Source organism: Martes martes (genome assembly GCF_963455335.1).
Source record: "Martes martes genome assembly, chromosome: 7".
NCBI classification, from domain to species: Eukaryota; Metazoa; Chordata; class Mammalia; order Carnivora; family Mustelidae; genus Martes; species Martes martes.
Window position 1 is genome coordinate 35479327 of NC_137894.1, and position 25532 is coordinate 35504858.

General features: G+C 37.6%; 1 protein-coding gene across 1 annotated transcript in view; it reads left to right on the forward strand.

Annotated features, from left to right (window-relative positions):
* Positions 1-25532, forward strand: part of UNC13C (unc-13 homolog C) — a gene marked incomplete at both ends in the record, with an annotated part of 558183 nt that overhangs the window by 176552 nt on the left and 356099 nt on the right. The window contains 2 exons of the mRNA XM_080807399.1: positions 13643-13721; positions 15991-16062. Coding sequence (XP_080663525.1) covers positions 13643-13721; positions 15991-16062 — 151 coding nt within the window. The remainder of the gene's footprint in view (positions 1-13642; positions 13722-15990; positions 16063-25532) is intronic.

Genomic DNA, 25532 nt, shown 5'->3' on the forward strand with positions numbered 1-25532 from the left:
AAGTTAAGAAACAGTCAATTACTACCCATTTATTTTATATGGGGTCCTAAGTGTCATTGGCTCGAGTGCTTTATGTTGCATAGGGAGCCAAAATGACCAACTTAGGATAACAGGAACTAATACAGTCTGTGACTAGCACTTGGTAACTGGTAGAAGGTTGCTACCTTGGTTATGTTATCAAATTGCTTGCATTTTATAAACAAACTTGACATGGATTCTCTTTTCCTCATTTTCCATGATGAAACAGTAACAATAAGGTAAGTAGCTCAACTCCCACGGTACCAAATAGCGGAGGAGAGCTCCACATGATGGACAAATGCCAGGCAGGCATGCACCCAAAGGAAAAATTCAGGTAGATCTTTGTATAATTTTTGTATTAGTGACCATATCAGAAACATACCTGTTTTCAAGTAACTATAGTTCTGGCCAGGTGATTCTTGCCCCAATCCAGAGAATCATACAGTCATTGAAAGCCAGTTCTTAATATCACCATGTATTGAGAGACTGCTGATTATCCACGAAAGGCTCCTCCTAGCTGTCAGGCAGAATACAAAAGGTCTTTCCTCCGTCCACCTCCCATTCAGTACAGTCAAATTCCCAAAATCTGCCTCGTTTGGTTCCTACCTCCTCTCCTCCATTTTAATTAGATTTATGTTTGTTTGTTTTAAATACTGTGTTTGAGAAGAGTTTCTAGAAAACTGGTTTGACAGTCTGCTAGCAGAGTGGCTTGCACATTAAGCTAAACATAGATGGATTTGTCTTTGAACAGCTGTAATTACCTTTTGGTTGGGTATGTGTGTTTTAAAGCTCCATTTCAATGCCAATAACTGTACCTGTAATGGCAGGACATGTTCGCCAGGAACAAACAATACTTATTCTCTGTTTAACCCCTGATTACATTGAGTTGGCAAAATGTTCCTATGCTAAGAACCGTAAGAACAACATTTTGGATTACACAAATGGTGAATTGATTTGTTCTTCAGTTTTCAGAGAAGCATACCTGTTAGAAGAATCATCTTTGTTCCAAATCCTGAGGCAGATGAAAAATCTAGAACAGTTTTAAAATCCCTAATGACTCTGAATTCTAATTGTGTATGTTTATTTGCTTTCTCAAGGAGTGCCTAGAAATTAACTGAAAGGAGTTCTTCCAATCATTAATTTTCCTTTTATTTACTAAGTAATATGTTAACCAGGACTAGTAAGTGTCACGTCCTACACTAAATACTGGAGATTAAAAATAAATTGCATATACTTCCTACTTTGAGAATTCCATAATCTAGGCGAAAATCAGATAGATGGGCAAGTAATCATAATGTGCATCGTAAATAAAATAGAGTATGATGGTAGCATGGTCAAGTTGGTCGTAGGCTATTCAGTTGTTATTTAAGACCGTGGAGTTGAGTTAAAAACTGTAAGCTTCTGATAACTTGCACAACCCTGGGCAGTCACTTGTTTGAGTATCCTCATAGGTTGCAGAGCAATGATTTGCAGCAGATGGACAGATAAGGGAAGCCACTTCTTAACTTGCCCAGCATAGCTGGTAGTTGTGCTTAAAATTTTCAGAGGTATGACAATGTTCTCTAGTTCAGTGGTACCAGAAGTCCGCCTGCCATAGGACTTGAGTTCATATATCCAGGAAATCAGAGCACAGGTGGAATTGCAGAGAGAAAGCAGTAATGGACTGGAAATTGGTGAGAAAAACATTTCCTTAAAATGTATAACTGCTATTACAGGATTATTCTATTCTATCCCTAAATGTCTGATGCAATTGGAATCCCTTCAACACATACCCCCTTTGTTGGCGATTCATCAAAATAGTACCTGGTGCATATTTATTGTTTTTCTGAAATTAGGTTTTAATTCTACTTTAAGAATTCCTTAAATTCCTGAAAATAACAGGGCAACCATGGGATAACATACAACCAGAGCTTGACTCAGTTGCTCTGTCTGTGACTGGAGTACTCCCCGAGATCCACAGTATTCTACTCTCTCCGTCTTTCTTTATCCTTTGAAGTGAGCAGGGTTTCAGGGCATTTCTTGGTATCAAATCTGGACCGCTGGGTTGAATGTGTGTTTATTCTCAGTTAAAGTCTGGGTCATGCTTTGTGTTTCTGTTAGCATTGTGCAGGGAAATAGTGGAAAAAGGACACAGAATAGATTGTCAATAATAAGAGGGGCCTGGACTATGAGAGGCAAACAGCAAATGACATTAGTCTCTGCCAGCAGGGATAACTAATTTTCATTAGTGATAGGAGAAGGACTGTGAAAAATATCAGGGGATTAACTATGCAGCCTATGTATAAAGAACAGTATAATTAAAAGGAATCTAGGATTTCAGTTTTGATTAATGTAGCTTCTTTGTTATTGGATGTTTGATTCTATGTAATGGCATTTAAGTAAAGCATATTAAGAAGTTGGTCTTTCATTAGTTTATGAATAACTAGCTTAGAAACTATGTATAAATGGATGCAGAGATTTTCCACAGAGAGATTACTAAGAAAATTAGCTTCAACAAGGAGCATTAATACACACAATGTAATACTTGTAGCAGCTTTGAGCCACAGAAGCATGGTTTAGGAGTTTAAAAACTAACACTTTAAATTGAGACCCTTCGTAGCATGAATTCTAATTAAACGGAAATTTTTCCCAGCAATAATGGGTGCTGAACTATGAGAAAGTTTGGGGCTGAATTTTGTATTTTCTGTTCTGTAGCCTGTCATAATGTCTGAGGTTAATTTAGCTGCAGACGTTATAGAAGAAGAAAGGTTTTTGTTACAGGGAATTGCAAGCCCCAGGAAAGGCTATTTTGTCCACTTGATAAACAATCTGTTAAGGAAATGAGCCCTAGAAGGTACATACTGTAATTGAGTTGTTAGAAGTTAGTCCCCAACACCTGACATTGTTCCCTCAAGCCTAACATTGAGAAAACCTTCAGGGGAATGTTTTAACAGCTGTATTTTACATTTTCACTTCTGCAACTCATTGTAATAAAACCTAGGACCATTTGGTTGTTTCTGTTATAAAAACATATTTTTAATCACTGGAAGTACAAAATGTTACACCAGGATAGTAAATCCTTCACATCCCCTTTATTTCTTTAAAAAGTTAAAAATGGCATTAGCTTAAAAAAATAAATAAAGATAAATAATGAGGTAGTCAGCACTTCTGAAACCTTGTTTCAAAGGAACAAGGGTTTGAAAGAAAGAGCCTGCTTAAAGTGTTAAAGAGCATTATGGAGCATTAAGAGGTCAAATGCCCAGGAAAGGAGAAAGTAATTTAGTGGATACAAAGACTCTCCTTGACAATGAGGCCATTTGTACTTTAAAATATTATAGTGGTTTGAATTGGGAATTCTACCAGAGTTCATAAAGCAGAATGAAGGGGTTGGAAAAGAAAATGGTGAAACCACTTAAGTCAAGACCCTCATTAAGGAACCTGTTAAAGAGCCTAGGGTTACTTCAACAATCTTTTTAGACCATCTGTCTCCTTTGCCCCTCCTCTAATCCACCATGAGCAACACTGCCAGACTGGTCTTCGTCCACCATCCTTCGGTCGTGTTAGTCTTGTGGGCATGAACTACAGGAAGGTGGAAGCAGCAGTTTTGTTCGAGACAAATGGAAGATGGGAGAGAGTGCAGATGGGGAGACTGGTCATTACAAGGTCCACAAAAAGAATGCTCGGCCTAGGGGCATCGGGTGGCTGAGTGGGTTAAAGCCTCTGCCTTCGGCTCAGGTCATGATCCCAGGGTTCTGGGATCAAGTCCCACATCAGGCTCTTTGCTCCGCGGGGAGCCTGCTTTCTCCTCTCTCTCTGCCTGCCTCTCTGCCTATTTGTGATCTCTGTCTGTCAAATAAATAAATAAAATATTTAAAAAGAAGAATTTCAGCCTAACAATGAGACTTATGACCAAATTGAGGTGTTCCAAATATAAAGGAAGGTGTAATTGAGAAGAGGATTTGAGAAAGACAGAAGAGAGACTGGGATGAGAAAGAAAATGGACAAATACTAACAAATATCGATGCCTCTTTTATATTAGAAGCAGAGAAGGAAGGATTGCAGTGATGATCTGGAGCCCTAAGTATTTCTAGCTTTCTGGAAGTCAGCTGCAGCACAGTTTCAATAGCCCTAAAATACAAGAATGTGGGAACATGCCATTTCTTACATTGCTTGAGGCTTACAACTCGGATTAGCTGTTATTTAGGATTTTAAACCTCTGGGACTAGCCAAATGGTGATAGTATTAAAAACCATGAAATAAAAATGAGACATCCAAAAAAATTTGCAGAGAAAATAATTGATCCTAAAATGGCTGTCTTGGCTTAAAAGTGCTGACAGGTTTGTGGAAATATTCAAGAACATTTAAAAACTATTTATTGATACCCACTGTGTTCCAGGCACTCAGCAGAATAAACATGCCTCTTGCCTACTTCAGTGAAATAACTTTGTATACAAATTTACTGCCTGAATTCGAGAAAGAGCAAAAGAGGGAAAGCAAGCCAGTGGAAGAAAAACTGCTTAAAAATGATGGGCAATTCAACATGACAGTTCACCGTTTTATTAATACATGCCAGGGAGAGGGAGAGCAAGAAGATATGAATATTCTGTACCCTGTTTACATCTCATTTTCCTCTTCTCAGATGTTAACAGTATTGTCCCACTGTACAAAATTTTATATATTTGTCATACAGCCATATCCTCTAAACTCAAGCCAATTATTTCATCTCTCGCTCAACCAAGAGAGTTAGTGATCACTCCAAGGCAAGAGGAGATGTCTGTAGTGGTTTTATGGAGAGAGCATGTTGGTGTCTAACAGAGTTTCCACTAAAGGGTCCATCAAGGGTAGTGTAGAGTACTCTCTGTGATTCCAGTAAAGACAAACATTCTACTTTATGGCCACAGCTAAGAGAATCCAGGAGGTAATGAGGAGAAGATGGAGGAGACTGGAACGATTAGTACTGAGGAGGAGCTTTGTGCTTTGAGTTTTATTTCCATTTTGAGACAAGGCTTAGAAAACTGAGAAGATAAAAGTAGTGTTTTTCAAAGATTAGAATTAACAGGGAAAAAAAGTGACTTCGTTGGGGGCATCTGTGAGACCCTTGTCTGATAGGAAGTTGAATAGCTGGGACCAGGATTGTCGATGAGCGTGGGGCAAGGAATGATCTCCTCCAACAACTGTCATCATCGGAGCTGAGGTGCTAAACAAAAGGGATCGGCAGAGGAAAGAAGTCTAGACCAAAACTGAGTCCGAAGAGAACGTTAATAGAGCTCAGAGTACAGCATAGAGTATAATCACAACTTTGGCTTTCTGTCCTCCTTTTTCTTTAATTCTTCAAGTAGATAGCTACCTATAATTTCCTGTGTGCCAGAAACTCTGCTACAAATCTATTCCTTAGTTTGGAGGAATATAAACAGGCCCAGGGCAGCAGTGAGGCAGGATATATTTGGTCAACTTCAGTAATGTCCCTGCCGACACAAGTCTATAATAATTACTACCAATAATAGACAACCTACTTTAATATAATATCTCAGTGCTCCCCAAAATGCTACAGAGGCAGTCCTTATTCCATTTTCCATATAAGATAATTGAGATTCGTAAAAGTTAAAAAAAATACTTACTGGTAAAAAAAAATACTTACTGGTCTAGTAATAAGACTCCTGTCTTCTTCTTTTTTTTTTTAAATTTTATTTATTTATTTGACAGACAGAGATCACAAGTAGGCAGAGAGGCAGGCAGAGAGAGAGGAGGAAGCAGGCTCCCCGCTGAGCAGAGAGCCTGATGGGGGGCTCGATCCCAGGACCCTGGGATCATGACCTGAGCTGAAGGCAGAGGCTTTAACCCACTGAGCCACCCAGGCGCCCAGACTCCTATCTTCTTCCAGTGAGAAAGCTCTTGCCAGCTAACTCATTTCAGTGTGAGGTCATTGACTTTCTCTTTGGCCCTCAGGCTTTGGTCTTGCTCTTTCCAGGTACTCTTTCAAAGATAGGAATCTTATTTTTTAAGTCAAGATGATGGTTTATTTAATGACTAATCTCTCTGGTGTCGAGGCCTGTTCGCTTGAACCTCTACCTTTTATTTCTCCCCGCTCCATGTCAGAGTTAGCCCAAGGGCGGTAGAGATGACTAAGATTTGTCATTTTTTTGAAACATATGTTCTAGTGGGGACATCCATGCAAACAGAAAGTAGTTTTATAGAGGTTATACCAGAAGACATAGAACAATTATTCTCAAAAGTTTTTCTGCTTCACCCCTACAATGGCCGAATTACGGAAGCAGCCAAAGTGTCCATTGATAGATGAATGGATAAGGAAGATGTAGTGTGTGTACACACACACACACACACACACACACAAATACCATCTAGGCCTAAAGAATGGAATCTCACCATTTGCAACAACATGGGTGGAGCTAGAGAGTACAGTAAGCGAAATCAGCCAGTTAGAGAAAGACAAATACAATATGATCTCACTAATATTGAAATTCAAGAAACTAAAGAAATAAAAGGGGGAAAGGGGGGGGGGGTGGGAGACCAGCCAAAACAACCTGAGTCCTAACTGTAGAGAACAAACTCGTGGTTACCAGAGAGGAGTGGAGCATGTGAAGGGGACGAAGAGTGCGTTTATCATAATAAGCACTGAGTAATGTACGGGACTAGATTACTGTATTGTATACCCGAAGCTAATATAACACTGTACCTTAGCTATACTGGAATTAAAAATTAAAAAGCATTTCTGCTCCAGTTCACCTAAAAAGTATGCCCTCCTCTATTAGCAATAAATATTTGCCTTTGAATCCACACAGCTGCTGAGAAGCCCATCTAGAGGCCAGGAGTCATGGTTTGTCCCTCTCCTCGTCCGCTCGTGACCCAGTGCCTCCCACTGAGAATCCCCGATGTTCAGCTTATAGAGAGGCGCAGTTAATTGAGATGGGGACAAGGTACCTTAAAATTACATTCAAATTTTATTTAAGAGAGGTAAGTGTGAGCCTGTGCCGCTCGCAAGGAGGCCAGTAGCAGCAGAGGAAATTGTGGAGTGAAAACAGGCAAGGGGAAAGAGTGTGCGGTATCTGGGGATCTACAAAGGCATTCAGGACAACCGGAACAAGAAAGTAGAGGGAGAACTCAGGAGAGGAGTCTGGAGGGGCAGTCCTACCTTGCTGAAGTGAAAAGGAATTTGTTCTCTATCTTGGAAGCGATAAGGGATGTTGAATATGAAAAAGATATCTTTAGATTTGTATTCTGGAAAAGAACTGTGTTGGCAATTAAAAAAAATGAGCTGGCAAAAAAAAAAAAAATCTAAGAGATTAGCTAAAATTTAGTAAGGCCTGAAATAGAGCACTATCAGTGTGGGGGTTCAGGAGGGAGATGCCAAAAGTACTATATTTTATCAATCCTACAACATACATTTTTATACATTGTAAAATATCAAGATGCACCTAATCGATGGTATCTTAAAACCATTGGTAATGATTACAATTACAAGAGTCTCATTGTCTGTATATTTATAAACATAGTTAAAAGTGTCCTGGGAAAGTGTTGTGATTTTGTTCTTGCAGATGGTATGGGCTGGATAATTGCATTTTCTTAATGTTTTAGTCCAGAGAAAACTCAGGATGATTTGAGGAAGACTAGGAGAACTGTTTATCTCCATTGAAGCTTTAGGTGAGGTTGAGAGCCTACCAAAATCAGTATCTGCAGCAGAGCTGCCCACTTCTTGGACTAAAAGAAACAATAATGAAGTGCCATTTTATAAAACGCTACATTGCCATTGCCCTTGATGGCTTAAAAGACCATAATTTGGACACAGACCAATACATTGACAATTCTGTGTTGAAGAGTAATTTTAAAAAGCTGGACTCTGACTGAGAAACTTAAGGAATAATAATTTATTTTGTTTATATTTTTATTTTCATGTATAGAGAATGATAATATGACAAAACTGTGCCATAGATGAAGTCAGTTTAAGACAGTCCTTTGAATAAATGCACAATTTAAATTCTCCTTGCTAAAAAAACAGTGTCAGAGATTAATTTGATTTTCCCCGACATATAAATATAGAATGCTGTATCTTCTGACAGATGGTGTGTTAATTGTGATGAAATATAGTATCAAAAAATCTTTAGAAATTGGTAATTAATTGGATATGGGGAGTGAAACATCCAATTGCACAGACACCAATACTCATTCAGTGTTGACAATAATAAAATTAAAAAGGTGAAAAAAGGAGAACAGAGAATATCCTGAATAATGGATTCTAATACAGAGCAGGTAAATGAAATTCATAATGATCATCAGGCTAATTGTAAAAATGTATGTAAAATAGATGACTGTAATAAAAAAATGTTACTGTATGTTTACCATTAAGTAACTAAATAAATACAAAGATTTGATTTCTAAAAGTCTGAAAGAAGAGAGCTGTATTACAGAAGGGGGATTTAGAGTGATACATTATTAATCTTTTACATTGCCCTAGTGTTCCATAATGCTAAAAAAGATTAATTACATAGCCCTGCTCAGTAATTGTCTTGGAAATACAGAAATAAACAGAAGCACTTTGATCTTTTTTTTTTTTCTTTCTTAGGCTTATGGTCTTCAATTAATTTAATAACTCCTTTGCATATAAAGAGTGTCTACTAATTTTCTGATTTCTAATGGATATTAGATAGTCTATGAATTTTGCCAATGAACCATCAGCTACACACTTATGGAAACAGCACGCTTCTCGGAGTTCTTTCCCAATCAATATATAGTCAGTGTATTATCACCAATTTTGGATTAAGATAATTATTACTATATTAAAATAAACCTTACCACTTCTACCTTAGATATCAGATTGTTTAACAGTTACAGATTATATATCTTTTAGATAATTTGTGTTGTGTTTGTTCTATAACAAGATGGTTAACTGAATGAGTCAAAGTAAAATCTTCAATTTTATTAAACTCAGCAAACTTTTAATTATCCAAAGAACTAAGAAATAAAAGTATGAAAAATATGAACTATGTAATATAAGACATAATGAACTAGAATATATCACAATTTATGAAATTGTATCCATTTTGTCATCCTTTAAATTTTACCCTATTTGTTTATTTATTTAAAGTGCGCTTCACTTAAAATAGGCATAGAGCCTAACATAGGACTTGAACTCACAGCCTGGAGATCAAGACCTGAGCTGAGATCAAGAGTCAGATGCTTAACTCACTTAGCCACCGAGGAACCCATTTTTTCAGTTTTATTTGATGATTGACGTTCCAAATATTTCTATAGATCTGATGTTTTCATCTCATTTGTAATGCCTATGGCCTAGGGAGAACTCTTTTTCCCTAGGGAGAACTCTTTACTAGTTGAAGAGGAACTGCTTGGGGAGGATTAGGAGTGTTTTATTCAGTGATACAGGGTTTCTGATATGAAGATAATAGTGTTTTGGAATACAGTGAAAGCATTTCAAATAATGGTAACAACTCTAGAGTAACTGGGATAGACATTTTATATCTTCTTAAAAAAGGAAAAATGTATGTATGTGTGCCTGTTACATGTGTGCATATACATACATATATGTGTACATACACATACATATGCACACACATATACATACATATGTACACACATGTGTATACACATACATACATACACATATACACATACACACACATAATAGACACACATACATACATTTTTCCTTTTTTAGGAAGAATGAATGAAACATGTGGTTTCAGGTAAGACTATCTTTCAGTGCAAATCAAGCCCTTCCATAGACTTCTAGGCCTGGGTAAGTTGCTTTTGTTTCATTAAAAGTAAAATAGGAAGGATTAATTGTAATCCTCGGTTCATATTATTGTTCTAAATATGAAATGATCTAATTGTATAAGCAATAGGATATGATAAGCCCTAGAGTTTGGGTTCAAATCCAGACACTGCTATCTATGAATTAGACTAATTATAAGAATGATTCTAAGCAATTCATTCATCCATTTCCTCCTTGAATAATTGCGCCTCTACTTTACTGATTTTTTTTTTTTTTGAGAATAAAATGAGGACTATATGTAAAGTTTGACTCTATTTGTTAGCATTACATCTGGCTCCTGGTAAGTACCAAATAAATATTAATGATTGTTAGCTAGTTTGCTGCGGGTGGTTAACAACGGCTTTTAATCAAATCAGCTATACCAAAAAGGACTGAAATCAGACCACTTCTTCCCTAGAATCAGATCTCACCCCTGGAGTTTCTTGTCTGCTGTTGCCTGTCTTAATGGCTCTCACTGAGCTCTTCATCCCTGAGCCTAGCTAGTTTCTTCTAGTTTTTTTTTTTTTTTTTAAGATTTTTTTTTTTTTTTTTTTTTTTAATTTGACACAGAGAGAGAGAGATCGCAAGTAGGCAGAGGCAGGCAAAGAAAGAGGAGGAAGCAGGCTCTCCGTGGAGCAGAGAGCCTGATGCGGGGCTTGATCCCAGGACCCTGGGATCATGACCCGAGCTGAAGGCAGAGGCTTTAACCCACTGAGCCACCCAGGCACCCCTAGTTTCTTCTAGATTTTAACTGATCTCCTTGAACTTGACTTCTTGCCTAGAAGATCAAAGACTTACTTATCTATTGCTACTTGTGGTCTTCACCATTTTTTAATTTAATCTCTCCCAGATGTCTCTTAGTTAGGAACACTTTCAATAAATATTACAAAAATGTTTTGCATTTGTATGGACCTCTATAGTATTTACCAAGCACTTCTCCACTCTTGAGGTAAGGCCATTAGGGAAACCTTTTCTAAAGCTCAGATTTGCAATGAAAGTTTTACTATTACTTGAGGAATAAGCAAATGAAAGTATATGTTTATACAAATGTCTTATAGTAATAATGAAAAGGTAAATGTATAAGGAAACACAACATGATTTTGAGTATTTTTAAGGCTGTGAAGATTAAGAGAATATTTTATAGCAATTTTACAAATTTCAAAATATGGGTTTGATTAAATTAATGACAAACTCAGGAAAGAGATAAATTTTGGATCCACGTCTTCTAACTTGGCGTCATTATTCTATAATGCTAGGTTTAGCCTGGGTCCTTGGATTTCTCTATTCTGATGAAACAAGCTAAGGAGTAAAGTGTAAGACCCAAGAAAATATGTGTGTATAATGGTTTCCTGAATTAGTGAGTGTGTAAGTTTGCTCAAAATTCTAGGTGCTCTTAGGAATTTGAATTAAGTTTGTGAGAGGGAAAACAAATCATTAAAGTGACCCATCTATATATTACATTTTGTAGTTTATAAATCACTTTGTCAACCATTACCACAATTGAATGTTTTGTTTTGTTTTTACATAGTTATTAAAGTCACATTATTTAGCAGACAGAACATTTCAGAAAACTCGAAGGCAGCTAGTTAGTATGATTGCCATGTAATGTGGCGGAAAGACATTTATTAATTACACCTTACGTCATTATTAATTTTCTTCACAAGAAACCAGTTGGAATCAGAGCCTTATATTGGAGCAAATGAAACTCAAAAGGTCCTTCTAGAAACCCACTAGCATAGCCCTTTTCCCATGAATGCGATGTTTGGGATGCGGCAGAATCAAGCATGAACTGGTAGGGAGAGGAAAGACTATGGAAAGAGAATAGGAGAGAAGCAAGAAGTTACACTGTTGGAGTAGCTGGCTCACATTCTTAAGGTGGGTGTTGAAAAAAAAGGGTTAATTTCTCTTTTCCCCTACTTGGTGTTGGTATTTCTTATAGTTCATAAGGGCATCCTGCTAATGATTGTTTTTTGTGATCTCAGTCTTGATATTTGACTGTCATTGTGACTACCACTGCCACTGGCCCAGAGTGTGTCAGTTGGCTTTATTCTGGGTAATGGTGGAAGCTGTATGAACTCTTGTGGAGTCCATGGTAGACAGGATCTCAAGTGTCATCTGTACCACACATATTTGCACCCATACTATCTCCCCTCCTGTTGTTTCTTCTGTTGCTCTTCTCTCATCTGTCTTGATCTCTGCCCCCACTGTTACCCTTTTCCTGTGTTCTATGATCTAACCTGAAGATAACTTCTTGTTGAAGTTCATGAACTTAAGTATAATTTGTTCACCATTGAGATCCTTCTTACACATGTGCAGTGGTTTTCCTATTTCACACGTATTACTGGATTTAATCTTCACTTTGAATCATGCACGTTATGACATTACTATTTATTATCATTCTATCCTTATTAATACTTCTATTATTTCCCATGAGTTGTGTGACAATTAGTGAATTATTCAAGATCATCAAGCTAGTGATTGATGCAACTAGAAGTATTAGAGTTAAGACCATGGCTACTAAGAAAAATCCAATAAGGCAAAACTTCTTCTTAATTAAAAACTTCTTCTTAAGCAGCAGGAGCAAAGGGGCCATCTCTGTGTCACAGGAAAAACTGGACTGTGAGATGCTGTTGTGGCCTGTTACAGTAGCAGAGCTGTCTACCTACTACCCCAGCCTTTCAATCGTGTGTTCCTAGTGAAAAAAGTTGATTCTAAGCCAGAGTTACGCAGGAGTTTTGTATGTCAGATAAGCATAGGAGAAGCTGTTCATCGGTGACTTGAGCACCTTTTTGGTGAAATGACTAGCTCAGATCCAATGAAAACCAAATTCAATGTATTGAACTCATTTTAATAAAGATAAATATATTTTAAGAGTATTTTAAATTGCAGAAATGGCGATGCTTAGTAGAAAGACGTTGGCTATTACTGAATTTATAACGTAATGAGACTCCTCCCTTTTTTTTCCCACCCAGTATCAGTCCACAAAGGTAATTCTGGTTATCAATTTAATGAATATCATTCTAGATATTTTCTGTATATATGTAAACACACACACGGTATTCTATTAAATTTACTAATAGGCAAAATTGGTTTTTTTTTTCATTTAACATACTGTGAATATTTGTCATTTATACACATATATATTTAACTCATTTACTTTGATTATTATGTTCCTCCTATTGGATAATACAATTCATTCAATAAATATTTAGGTTACCCAACTTTTATTGCTATTACAAAAATAAATGTCACAGTGAATATACTTGTATGATAAATCAATCTCTTATTGGCATTTTTCCGTGGGATAAATTCAAGTAAATGAAAATTCGGCTCTGATGGTTACCACATATATTTTACATGCAGCTATGGCTCTTTGAGATACCACTTTGGGGTTTAATCTGTGAGAATGTAACACATCAAAAAAGAATGATATTTTTACAAAGACAGGTAACTATTTTACTATTGAGGACCAAACTTATACCTTACACTGATCATGGTTTTGTTCTATCTCTTCCTGGAGATACAAAGTTTCATATAAGAAACAATTTTTTTAAAATGTTCTCTGTGATATTGATAGAAGAAGTGTGTATCAAACCAAGGCAGGGATATTTTAAAGTTTTAATGTATAGAACTATCCAAGAATACACGTGAGCACTTTGGTAGCTAGAGTCTTTCTCCTTCTCCCTGGGTGAAGTCTTAGAGGCTGGATCGTTCTTATTTTGTGAGCCAGTTGAAAAGCATGGTATACATTTCATCTTTTTCACAGCCTTTTTACCATGAATGGGGGATTTTTTTTTTTTTTTTTTTTTTCCTTAAAGGAAGTCTGTTTCCCATTGGAATCATTCCTGTTTTTCCTTTCAGGGCTGGCCGAGGACTTTATGGCATTGACAGTATGCCAGACCTCCGCAGGAAAAAAACTTTGCCTATTGTGCGAGATGTGGTAAGTCATTCCTGTTTCATTCTCTGATTGCATGTGTCCCCATTTTCTTCATTTGCTATCGTTTCCGCCTTCTCATTAAGTGCCTTGCCTGTATTTCATAGAATAAAATATATAAGATGCTGGATTCTACCAAATATTGCATTTATCATTTCTTTAAAATCTTTTAGATGAATGAGATAACTCTAACCTTTTGACAGCTTTTTTTTTTTTAAGCTTTCCTTCCCCCCGCCCCCCCGTGGGACTTGAACTTGTGACCCCCAAATCAGGAGTTGCATGCTCTACCTACAGAGCCAGACAGACGCGCTGTGACAGCTTTTTATATTGGTTGAAATTACAAACTGAGTTAAAATGACACTGTAATTGAGCAGAAAGTCACACAGCATGCCAAGTGAGCTGCTGCACCTGGGCTTTGATATGTACAATGTTGCAGATGACCACAAGCTGAAGGCACACTTTCCATCTTGATTGACTTCCTCACCTTAACCCAGTGAATGTTTCTACTTAAAAAGCAGCAGATCATATTAATCAATTCTTTATTTTCTTAAAATCTAGTCACATTAATAAGTGATTCCACTGTCTAAGGAAATCTATGGCTCCCAAGTTATTAAAAACTTTATAAAGCCAGAACATAACTTTCAATAACTCAAACTCTCCCATAACAAAATACACAGGGACCACATGAAGATGCAAAGAATTTATAATGGTGTGCATTAGATTCTAAAAACAAATCGCCTACCAGCATGTTTTTTATTACCTCAATTGTCTTCACATTTTTTTCTGGAAGCATATTCTTAGTAGTTTATGACATAAAAATTTGTTTTACCCAAGAGAAATAAAAATTTCCCTTTTGCAACATTGTACACAATTTCTTATATCAGCGATTTTTAATTTTGCTATGAAAACCATCATGTGAAAACCATCACTTTGGCTTTAAATTAGGAAAGGTAAAATCTTCATTGGAAAGATCTTATACTGAAAAGCATGACGTGTCTGTACAGCTCATATTTTTGTCATTAGAGTGTGAACATAATTTTAAAGTGTTAAGTTTATTTTAACATCATTATACTCTTCTCATATTTCTTATTTCTAATTTTTTATGCTTTGTTTCCTCTGACACTTGGAATCTTCAGGCTATGGTAAGTGATTTTCAGTTTAATATTTTCCATACTTAATATACACTGCACTTATTCGTGGGATAAAAGAGGGCAAGATAGGGAAGTAAAAAAGAGACATAGGAATAAGAAATTTAGTTTCTCCAAGTATTTAACCTCTAGTTCAGTTCTGAAAGATACACCAAATTATGTATACGACAGGTGTCAAAACAGACTAAAATAGAATACAAACATAATTTTAAGAATAATAGTTGTCAGAGTTGGAAGATCATCTTCGGTAAGTCCTTGGAGAGGTAATCCCTATATAGGTTTACACAGCCAGGGTGGAGATAAGTGGACAGTGACTTCCTCACTCAGCACTGTGCTGAACTTTTATCTAAGTTTATGGCTCTGTCCTCCATGGAGATAGATTTAAGACTGGGTACAGATACCACTATGACTTCCCTTTGCTCCTAGTGGAATAACATACTGAACATTCCCATGTAAAACTTCTGATTCCAAAGTTCTTGACAGCACTGCTGAGTGCATTATATCACACACATTTCAGGTAGGAGCAACGTAATGGTTCTGTTTTGTGGTGGGGGAACTAAAGGGACTTGACTTTTCATTAAAATCACTGAATTTAGAAGCATTGCATTAAGAAAACCAATCTGGGTATAATGCTTTTCAGTTGATAAAGTGAACACTCAGAAAAAATATCCTGGTTAGATATGAAAGGATATTCTGGGGAATTGTGAACAATTCAAGAATCCTCTAACCTCAGTTGTGCTTCACGGCCATCACACAGAGCCTGTGGCTCTGTACCAGTGACCATGTTTTATGAAGGAATGTGATCATGATCACCTTGGGAAAAACAGTTATAGAAGCCTCTTGTTAGCCTGGAAACTGAGAGCTGATCATCCTGCCTTTCTGGGCCTCAGTTTTGTAATCTGCAAAGTGTAGAGGTTCGGTTCAACAATAGAAATGTACTTTTTCACCTTTGATGTTCCATGATTCCACATTCTGGATGAATTTGCCAACTACTCAAAACGGCAGGTCCCTATTGACTAAAACATGAGCAATGATCGTCTGTATTCTTACTTTTTCACATGCTGCTGAGCCACGTGTTCATGGCAGCCACATCGTGTGCCAGTAACTCCTAATTCTGTTTATTTTAGACTCTGGCTGCCCGGAAATCTGGACTCTCCCTGGCTATGGTGATTAGGACATCACTAAACAATGAGGAACTGGTAGGTGCAGAGTCAATTACTATGTATTGATCATAGTCCAGTGGAGAGTGATTCTGATCAAGCCACTCAGTTGTGATGTTGATCCCCAAATTCCAGAAATAACTGGGAACATAGGGAAAGTCTGACCCTAAACAAATTTCCTCGGGAACTCAGCTTCACTATCATACAGATGATCCTCTGCTGGTCCAATATCCATGTACCTATCCATCCTTACAAATGCTAGTCCATCCTCACACATTTTATCTGTAATTCTCCCCCTGAGAAAAGTCCTACTATGTGTTCGTAAGGTTCAAGTTTTGCCTCCTTTCTGTCTGGGGTCTGGCTGACCCCAGACATCTTCCTTCTCTTCTGACTGAATTTTAAGTTTCCTCCTCTGGGCTCTTCCAGCCTTTAATCATGACCTCCATAGTGTAGTATGACATGAATGAAGGTAGCTCGAGGCGAGTCCCATCTGTACAGTTAAAACTAGCATTGTTCTACCTGGCAAATTTTCTAATTTCTCTGAGTCTGATTTCTCTCATCTGTCTAGTGAGGTAATAAGACAAATTATGAAGGGAGGAGAAATGTGTTTAACACTCGGCATAGCTTAGAGTATAGTAGAAAAGAAGAAATGCAAGGTGCTGGTTTTATTATTTTTGTAAGCAATTAATTTTGTTATTTTGCATAAACATTTCCTTTAGAGACTGATATTCTTCAGTGTAACACCACAGCTTGTTTGTTTTTCTTCGTAAATACTTTGATCCCTCTGCTTAGTCTGGTGTGAGGTAGATACTTTGAAAGAACCAACATGATTAGAAAATACAAGTAGGCTGCAGATATCTAGGTCAGGGATTCTTAAATTTGGCTCATTACAATTACCTGTGAGAGCTCTAAACCATGCAGATGCCTGGGTCTCATTCCTAGGGATTCTGATTTAATTGGCTTCAGATGTAGTCTGGGTACAAGGGTTTAAAAAAACAAAACAAACAAACAAACAAAAACTATCAGGCAATTGTAATATGCAGTGGATATTGTGCCCTGGTAACTCCTTCCTGCCCAGCCACTCTACTGGGCTACTAATAGAGACAAGTTATGTGACCTCCCTTAGGAGAACTCATATATACTCTACCTCTCCCAATTTTAGTGGCTTTATCTTTCCTGTAGAATAAAAATTTGCCAGTAATAATACTTGCTTTAAATTTCCATACACTTGGAATTTAACACCATTAATTATATGTATATTTTGTATTTTCTTCTTCCTGTCCTTGTCTTCTTCCACCCAAAAGCCAACCTTTCCTAGGTCTCTGTTAGCAAACTCCCCCAACTCCCCATGCAGATCCGCGCTACAGTATATGCCCATCTGAATATCTGGGTGCTATAGCAAGTTAAAACATTTTCTATTGTACCCAATGATTAAAAAATGTGGCTGCTTTCCCAAGGGTCTTATCCTTATCTAGGAGCTTTACGATGCTATGTACTATTTGAGTAAAAGCTTGGATACAAGAGAAATTAAACATCCTCTGGCGTATGAGAAACCCCCATAATGCTTGCCTATTCTTGAAGTATCTCATCTTTTCTTTTGAGGGAGTAATCAAGGTTGAGGGTTTTTATGATTAAACTCCTATACTACTCCTTAAAAAAAAAAAATTAAAATACGGTGTTTGGTCAGAGCCACATATACTCATTCCTCTGAAAAGTTAATAGGAATGAGATGGAAATAAGAATGGTACTCCATTTTCTGAGGCCCTGAACAGGGAGCATACCCTCTATGGTTAAATTAGTTATCGATCTATTTTCATCCACTTAAAAATACATAGTATTTCTTTAGTTTCAGAAGACCTATGTAAAAGACTTTTCTGTGTGGGTGTTGGATGGCTAAATGGAGCCCATCAGTTCCCTCTAAAATTCATAAAGCCCATTTCCCTGGGGCTCATGTCTCAAAAAGTAAATGAAAGATGACTTCTGCACAACAGGCATATTAAATGTCACTGTTGACAAGCTGTCACATTAAGTCATTACATGGACAACTAACGCAAATGCTGAAGCAAATAATGTCCACTTTTCCATGCTGGAAGTCTTCCCAGGCACCCTGAATGTGAAAACATGAAATGTTTGTCTTTACATGAAGGAAAACGGCTTGGCCATGTGGAAAATATCAAATGGTAGCAGATCTATTTTAATTAAAGAGATATATGGTAAAACGTCTAGTCAGCTCTTGCACAGCAGGGCAGGGCTCTAAAGTCTGATGTAAGGTGACAGTGGGCTAGCAGACACCGCCTCCAGTGACGCTCTGTGAACAGTGGGGGAAGCACGCCAGGTAGCCCAGCCATCACCATTTCAACCTCATCCACCGGGAGCTACTGGGCCTGATTGGAAATCTCAGTCTAAAGAGCCCCTAAGGACCATAGTTTCTGAACATTTCTATCTGGCCTAATAGCTCAGGAAGGGGTAATGATCTAGTCCCCATATAATAATAGTCTTCCTGACACTATACTACCCAGCTTTGTGCTTGTTGTCATGGAGTGATAGTTTTCTACGTGTATCCCCCAACAGAGGGGGCAATCCAAGTAGAACTGTTCAGTAAGTCAGATATAAACTGAGTGTGTACTGTATCAGGCATTGTTTCAGATTCTGGAAATGAGATCTTGAACAACCCTGCTGTAAATCCCCGCCATCATGAGGCTTATAATATGGTCATAGGGGAGCTGAGCTAATATGTTTTGCGTGCCATATTGTTACAGGTCATAACGGAAGCTTCTAATGTGAGAGTATTTAAACTGACAGTGTCAGATGAAGGTTATGGGAAACTCAAGTAGAGTGAGGAAGGCACATCACCAAGACTGAAAGGGATTCTAGACCCCCATTTATTCTATATAGTTAATTCATATCTAACTACCACGAGGGGCTGGTCTGAAGGCTTGCTTCCAGGAAGTGTCAATTCTCAATCAAGTTTGGTTTGTCAAGGAGAGTAGAGGTCCTCCTTCCAGTAACAAGATCAGGATCAGGCCTGATGAAAGGGACTTACAAGAACTATGTATGGGAATCATTAGATCAGACCTGGGCCCTGTTCCTAGCATAATCCTAGAAAGGTGGCCTGGAAGGAGGAAGCAGGTCAGCACACCTGTCTGGTGCCTGGGGTTCAGTCAAGAAGCCACAGGCTCACAATATGCAGGTAGTCTGGACTTCTCTTCAGGGGCAGGAACTATGTCAAACCACATAACTGGGAGTTAAAGTGATAAGGGCCTGAATCTGAATTTTGGCTCTACCTCTCATTACCTTTGAGAAGTCATTTCTTTTCAATACTTTTTGCGTCCCCGAGACTTGTTCATCTCATCTGTAAAATGAAAGTAATAATGCTTATCTCACAGTTTGTGAGAATCAAAAAGGAATGTGTCTCCCCAGACAGAGCAGGTGGTAGTCAAGAGAAGTTGGGGGAGGGAGTCGCCATGGGGTATCCAGAGCAGGGACTGAGTCCAGGGCCTCCCTGCCCCCCTTGCCGCTGAGGGTCAGCTTCCAGCGTGTCCTGGTGGGGGATCCATCTACCCACACATGTAAATACTGTTCTCTTGCTTGCAAGTATAGTTCTTGGTCCTGTTTCTATCCTCCTTCAAAAGCACAGTCTGTGGCTGGAGATAGATGTAGGTCCAGCTTCGCTGTGGACTAGTTGTGGGAACTGGGGCAAGTTACTGAAACTCTTGGCCTCGTAATTATGTAAGATTTTGCACGCTGGGCCTGTGGTTTCCTGTGTCTTTGAGCAATTTTGCCATCAGTTAACTAGTTAAATAAGTTGGGAAACTGTCCTTTTTATCACTTCACTGGAATAATCTGTGTAAAATAAATTGTTGCTATGCCTTGAAAGATGAGTAAACTTATCTCTAAAACCATCTTGTGATTTTTTTTGAGGGTGGTTATTTGACTACCCTCAAATAATTTAATGATCCCATCCATATTCTTTAAACACTTGTTTTTGAGTCAATTTTGATCATTTATATTTTTTCCAGAACATTGTTTTTTTTCCTAAAATTTCAAATTCCAACAAATTGTTCACGATTTAAAAGTTTGTGCTGTTTTCATCTTATTTGTCTGTCTGTCTGTCTGTCTTTCTCTCTTCTGGTCAGTACTCCAAGAGATGTATCTGGTGTTTGTTGACTCCACATTATTCTCTATTTTATTTTTTTCTTATTTAGATTCATTTTCTGTCCTCTTTGTATTTACCCTGAAGCTATTTTTCTAACATATTCAGTTGAATATATAGTTCACTAATGTTTCTTAATTATTGCATATACACAAAAGAATATTTACAACATACGAAACAATGCATGTACCTGTGTATCTATAATAGCTTTAGAAAGAGGAAAATAATGATTTAAAAAATGATACAATTATTATTTTGACTCCTCAATTTAGAGTGTTTATTCTCCCAAAGACAAACCATATGACCTTTATTGTTGTTCCTACCTTGTATTCAGAGCACATAGACTGTATATTCAGTGATTAGCATTTAATTGACCATTTTATGGCTTTCATAATCAGTTTTATAGATATCCCAAATGAGCTTTTTTTGTTGGGTACATAAATTTTGGGACTTCTTTATTCCCAATAAATTGTTTCTTTCAACTTTGCTAATAATCTTATTAATTTCTTAAATGTTTTTTCTTTTTTTTTAAAGATTTTATTTATTTATTTGACAGACAGAGATCCCAAGTAAGCAGAGAGGCAGGCAGAGAGAGAGAGAGAGGAGGAAGCAGAGGAGGAGAGGAGAGAGCTTCTCCCCTTCTCTGGGGAGAAGGAAGAGAAAAAAGGGGAGAGGGAGAGAAAAATCCCAAGCAGGCTCCATGCCCAGTACAGAGCTCAACTCGGGGCTAGATCTCACAGCCCTGAGATCTTGACCTGACCCAAAATCAAGAGTCAGCCACTTCACAAACCGAACCACCCAGACACCCTGTGTATCTCACATAGTTTAACTTTATGTATTTATTTTTTTAAGATTTTACTTATTTATTTGAGAGAGATGTGAGAGCAACCAAGCATGAGCAGGGGGAGGGGCAGAGGCAGAGGGAGAAACAGACTCCCTGCAGAGCAGGACCTGGGGATAATGACCTGAGCCCAAGGCGGATGCTCAACCCACTGAACCACCCAGGCATCCCTCTCATAAAGCTTAATTTTAAATTCAGTCTGAGAATTTTCCTTTTTACACGTGAATTCAATCAATTTACACTTCCCAAAATGCATTTGAGCTTAGTTCTCTTACTTTTTAAAAGTCCTTCTTCCTTTCTTTTACAAGGTGCATTCATGCAGATTGAGTTTTATGTTCCCTCTTCTTCAACAAATGGGTTAAATTGATCCATACTGTTGATTTTAATGTGGATGTTTCCTAAATGTTTACTGAAAATACAACTTCTTTTACCGAAGTATAATTAACATCGTTATATTAGTTTCAGGTGTCTAGCACTGATTTGATAATTCTATGCATTATTCAGTACTTACCATGCTAAGTGCAGTCTCCATCTGTTCCCAAACATGTTATTGCAATTTATTGAATATATTCCCTATGCTGTATTTTTTAATTATCTCTGATATATTTATTGTAAACTGGAAGCTTGTATTTCTTTTTTTTTTTTTTTAAGATTTTTTTATTTATTTGACAGACAGAGATCACAAGTAGGCAGAGAGGTAGGCAGAGAGAGAGAGGAGGAAGCAGGCTCCCTGCTGAGCAGAGCCCGATGCGGGGCTCGATCCCAGGACCCCGAGATCATGACCCGAGCCAAAGGCAGAGGCTTAACCCACTGAGCCACCCAGGCGCCCCTGGAAGCTTGTATTTCTTAATACCCTTAATCTGTTTCACCCATCTCTCCACTCACTTCCACTCTGGCAATCACCATTTTATTCTCTATAAGGGTCTTGTTTGTTTGAATGTTCATTTGTTTTTCATTATTGTTCTTTTTTTTAAGTTTTTGTTTAAATTCCAGTTAACATGCAGTATGATTTTGGTTTCAGGTGTACAATACAGTGATTTAACACATCCATGCAACACCCACTGCTCATTGGAGCAGCTGCCCTCCTTAATCCCTGTTACCTGTTTCCTCCTTCCCCTGCACCACCCCCCACCCCTGCCCTCTGGTAACCATCAGTTTGTTCTCTATAGTCAAGAGTGTTTCTTGGTTTGTCTCTCTTTTTTTGTTCCTCTGCTTGCTTGTTCCACATATGAGTGAAATTGTATGCTATTTGTCTTTCTTCAACTTATTTCACTTAGCATAATGATGTTTAAATCCTTTCTTTTGTCACAACTGGCTAGATATCATTCTTTTTTATGGACAAGTAATATTCCATTGTGTGTGTGTGTGTGTATAACACTCCTTCTTTGTCCATTCATCTATGGACGGACACATGGGTTGCTTTCATATCTTGACTATTTAAATAATGCTACAATAAATATAAGGATGCATATATCTTTTCCCAATTAGCGTTCTCACTTTCTTTGTGTAAACACTCAATAGTGGAATTACTGAATTGTATGGTACTCCTATTTTTAATTTTTTGAGGAAATTCCATACTGTGTGCACAGTAGCTGCACCAACTTACATTTCTACTAATAGTGAATGATGGTTCCCTTTCTCCAGATCCTCACCAGCACTTGTTATTTTTTGTTTTTGATACTAGCCATTTTGACTGGTGGAAGTGATATCTCATTGTAGTTTAGATTAGTATTCCCTGATGGCTTGTGATGTTGGACATCTTTTCATTTGTCTGTTGGCCGTCTGTATGTCTTTTGGAAAAAAATGTCTATTTAGATTCTTGGCTCATTTTTAAATTTTATTTTATTATTTTTTAAAGATTGTATTTATTTATTTGACAAATAGAGATCACAAGTAGGTGGAGAGGTAGGCAGAGAGAGAGAGGAGGAAGCAGGCTCCCTGCTGAGCAGAGAGTCTGATGTGGGGCTCGATCCCAGGACCCTGGGATCATGCCCTGAGCCGAAGGCAGAGACTTTAACCCACTGAGCCACCCAGGTGCCCCATTGGCTCATTTTTTTAATTGGATTTTTTGTTTTTGGTGTTGAATTATGTAAGTTCTTTATATATTTTGGACACTAATCCCTTATCAGATATGTCATTTGCAATCATCTTCTCCCATTCAATAGGTAGCCCTTGTGTTTTGTTGATCATTTCCTTTGCTGTGCAGAAACTTTTTATTTTGGTGTAGTCCCAATAGTTCATTTTTGCTTTTGTTTCCCTTGCCTCAGGAGTTATATCCATAAACATGTTGTTAAAATTGATGCTTATGTTTTCTTTCAGGAGGCCTATGGCTTCAAGTCTGACATTTAGGTCTTTAATACATTTTGAGTTTGTGTGTATGGTCTAAGAAAGTGGTCCAGTTTCATTCTTTTACATGTAGCCATCCAGTTTTCCCATCACTTACTGAAGACACTGTCTTTTCCCATTGGGTATTCTTGCCTCTAATGTCATAGATTAATGGGTTGTATAGGTGTGGGTTTATTTTAGGGCTCTCTACCCTACTCTGTTGATCCTTGTGTCTAGTTTTTTGCCAGTACCATACTGTTCTGATTCCTACAGTTTTGTAGTTTATCTTGAAATCTGGGATTGTGATGCCTTCAGCTTTGTTCTTCTCAGCATTGCTCTGGCTACTTGAGGTCTTTTGTAGTTCTATACAAATTTTAGGATTATTTGTTCTAGTTTTATGAAGAATGACAATGCTATTTTGACAGAGATTACATTGAATGTAGTTTGCTTTGGATGGTGTTGACCTTTTTTTAAAGATTTTATTTATTTGGGGTGCCTGGGTGGCTCAGTGGGTTAAAGCCTCTGCCTTCGGCTCAGGGCATGATCCCAGGGTCCTGGGATCGAGCCCGGCATCGGGCTCTCTGCTCAGTAGGGAGCCTGCTTCCACCTCTCTCTCTGCCTACTTGTGATCTCTGTCTGTCAAATAAATAAATAAAATCTTAAAAAAAAAAAAAAAAAGGCACTACATTAAAAAAAAAAAAAAAAAGATATCTTTGCTTTCAGTCCAACTCCTAATGGTGTTAGATTCCCATTTTCTATGGTCCATGGCTAATTTTGGAGTTTCCCCTTGATTTCTTCCCCTTTGATTTATTCAGTGCTCCTTACCCTATCTTTTTTGATTTATTCCACAAAACTCTCACACTCTTGGTCCTTGCTTATAATCTGGTTTGATCTAGTCTTATTTTGCAGCTATGAAAGTACTTCATTACCTCAGGATGAAGTATTTTCCTGAGAGTAAGAATCCCTCCTTATGAAATAGATTTGTACATGCTTTCCTAACTACTCACTTGCTGAGTTTCTAAAGTGGCCATCCTTGCATCTTATACATCGCTTCAGTGAGAAATGTTGCCATGTGTCATTTTTTAAAAAAGGTTTACTTGTTTGAGAGAGAGCGTGCAAGGGGGGCAAGAGGGGAGAATCCTCAAGCACACTCTCCCCACTGAGTGCAGAGCCCAGTGCTGGGCTGGATCTCATGAGCCATGAGATCACAATCTGAGCCAAAACTAAGAGTCAGACACTTAACTGACTGAGCCACCCCGAGGTCCCTCCATGTGTCATTTATTTTAGAGTAATTTTCAGCTTTGATAGACAATGCTAATATCCCAGAAATCACAAATAAAAAAGATGCATATTTTCATTTCTTTAAGACTGGGGATATATACCCTCTAGTGAGCTATCCAGTATTTTATCCGGTGTCTGTAGCTTTTAAATGTTAGATTTAGTTTAGTGTCACATTCAATTGATTTTCATTATGCTGTCTAGTAAATTTTCCCTATTTCCTTTTTTTTTTTTTTTTTAAATTTGCTTCCCTCTATTTTTATGAAGTAGATTATGGCTCTTTAATCCCAACCAAACAAAACATTTCAATGAAAACTTCTCAGGTGTCTTTTCAGAACTCTCTTGTTTTTCTCTATCATGCTTAATTTTTTAGGAACTATTTCTTATATTTGTTACACCTAAGGAGGCCAACTATGTATCCCTTGAATTCAATAAAAAGAAAATATACACATAGGGACCTGGAGAAAATGTATGAATAATTTACTTAATTCTGAAATATGTGGGTAAGTTCACGTTCAGAACAACTTTTTAGCTAACCCTGCTTTCTAAGTTCATAAATATTTTAGTTTTCTTGGGTTCATTAGCAGACTATTCCCACCTAGTGTTTTATTGGGTTCAAATTACTTCTCCCTACTAAGACAAACGACAAATTACCTGATATGATTGTAAATATAACTAAATTTCCTACTTATTTTTTAATCTAAACTAAAAATGCTACATTGCATACACATACCCCCTCAGCTCAGTTAGAACAGAAGGCTGGCTGTGGACAGCTGTTTGAAAATCTATTATGGCAAGAATTGTTCAATTCACTTTAATGATATTAAAGATACCCACTCTGCTCAGCGTTACAATGGAAGCAACCATGAATAATACATAGTTTTAATTCTGAAAGAGCTCTGAACAGTTTTT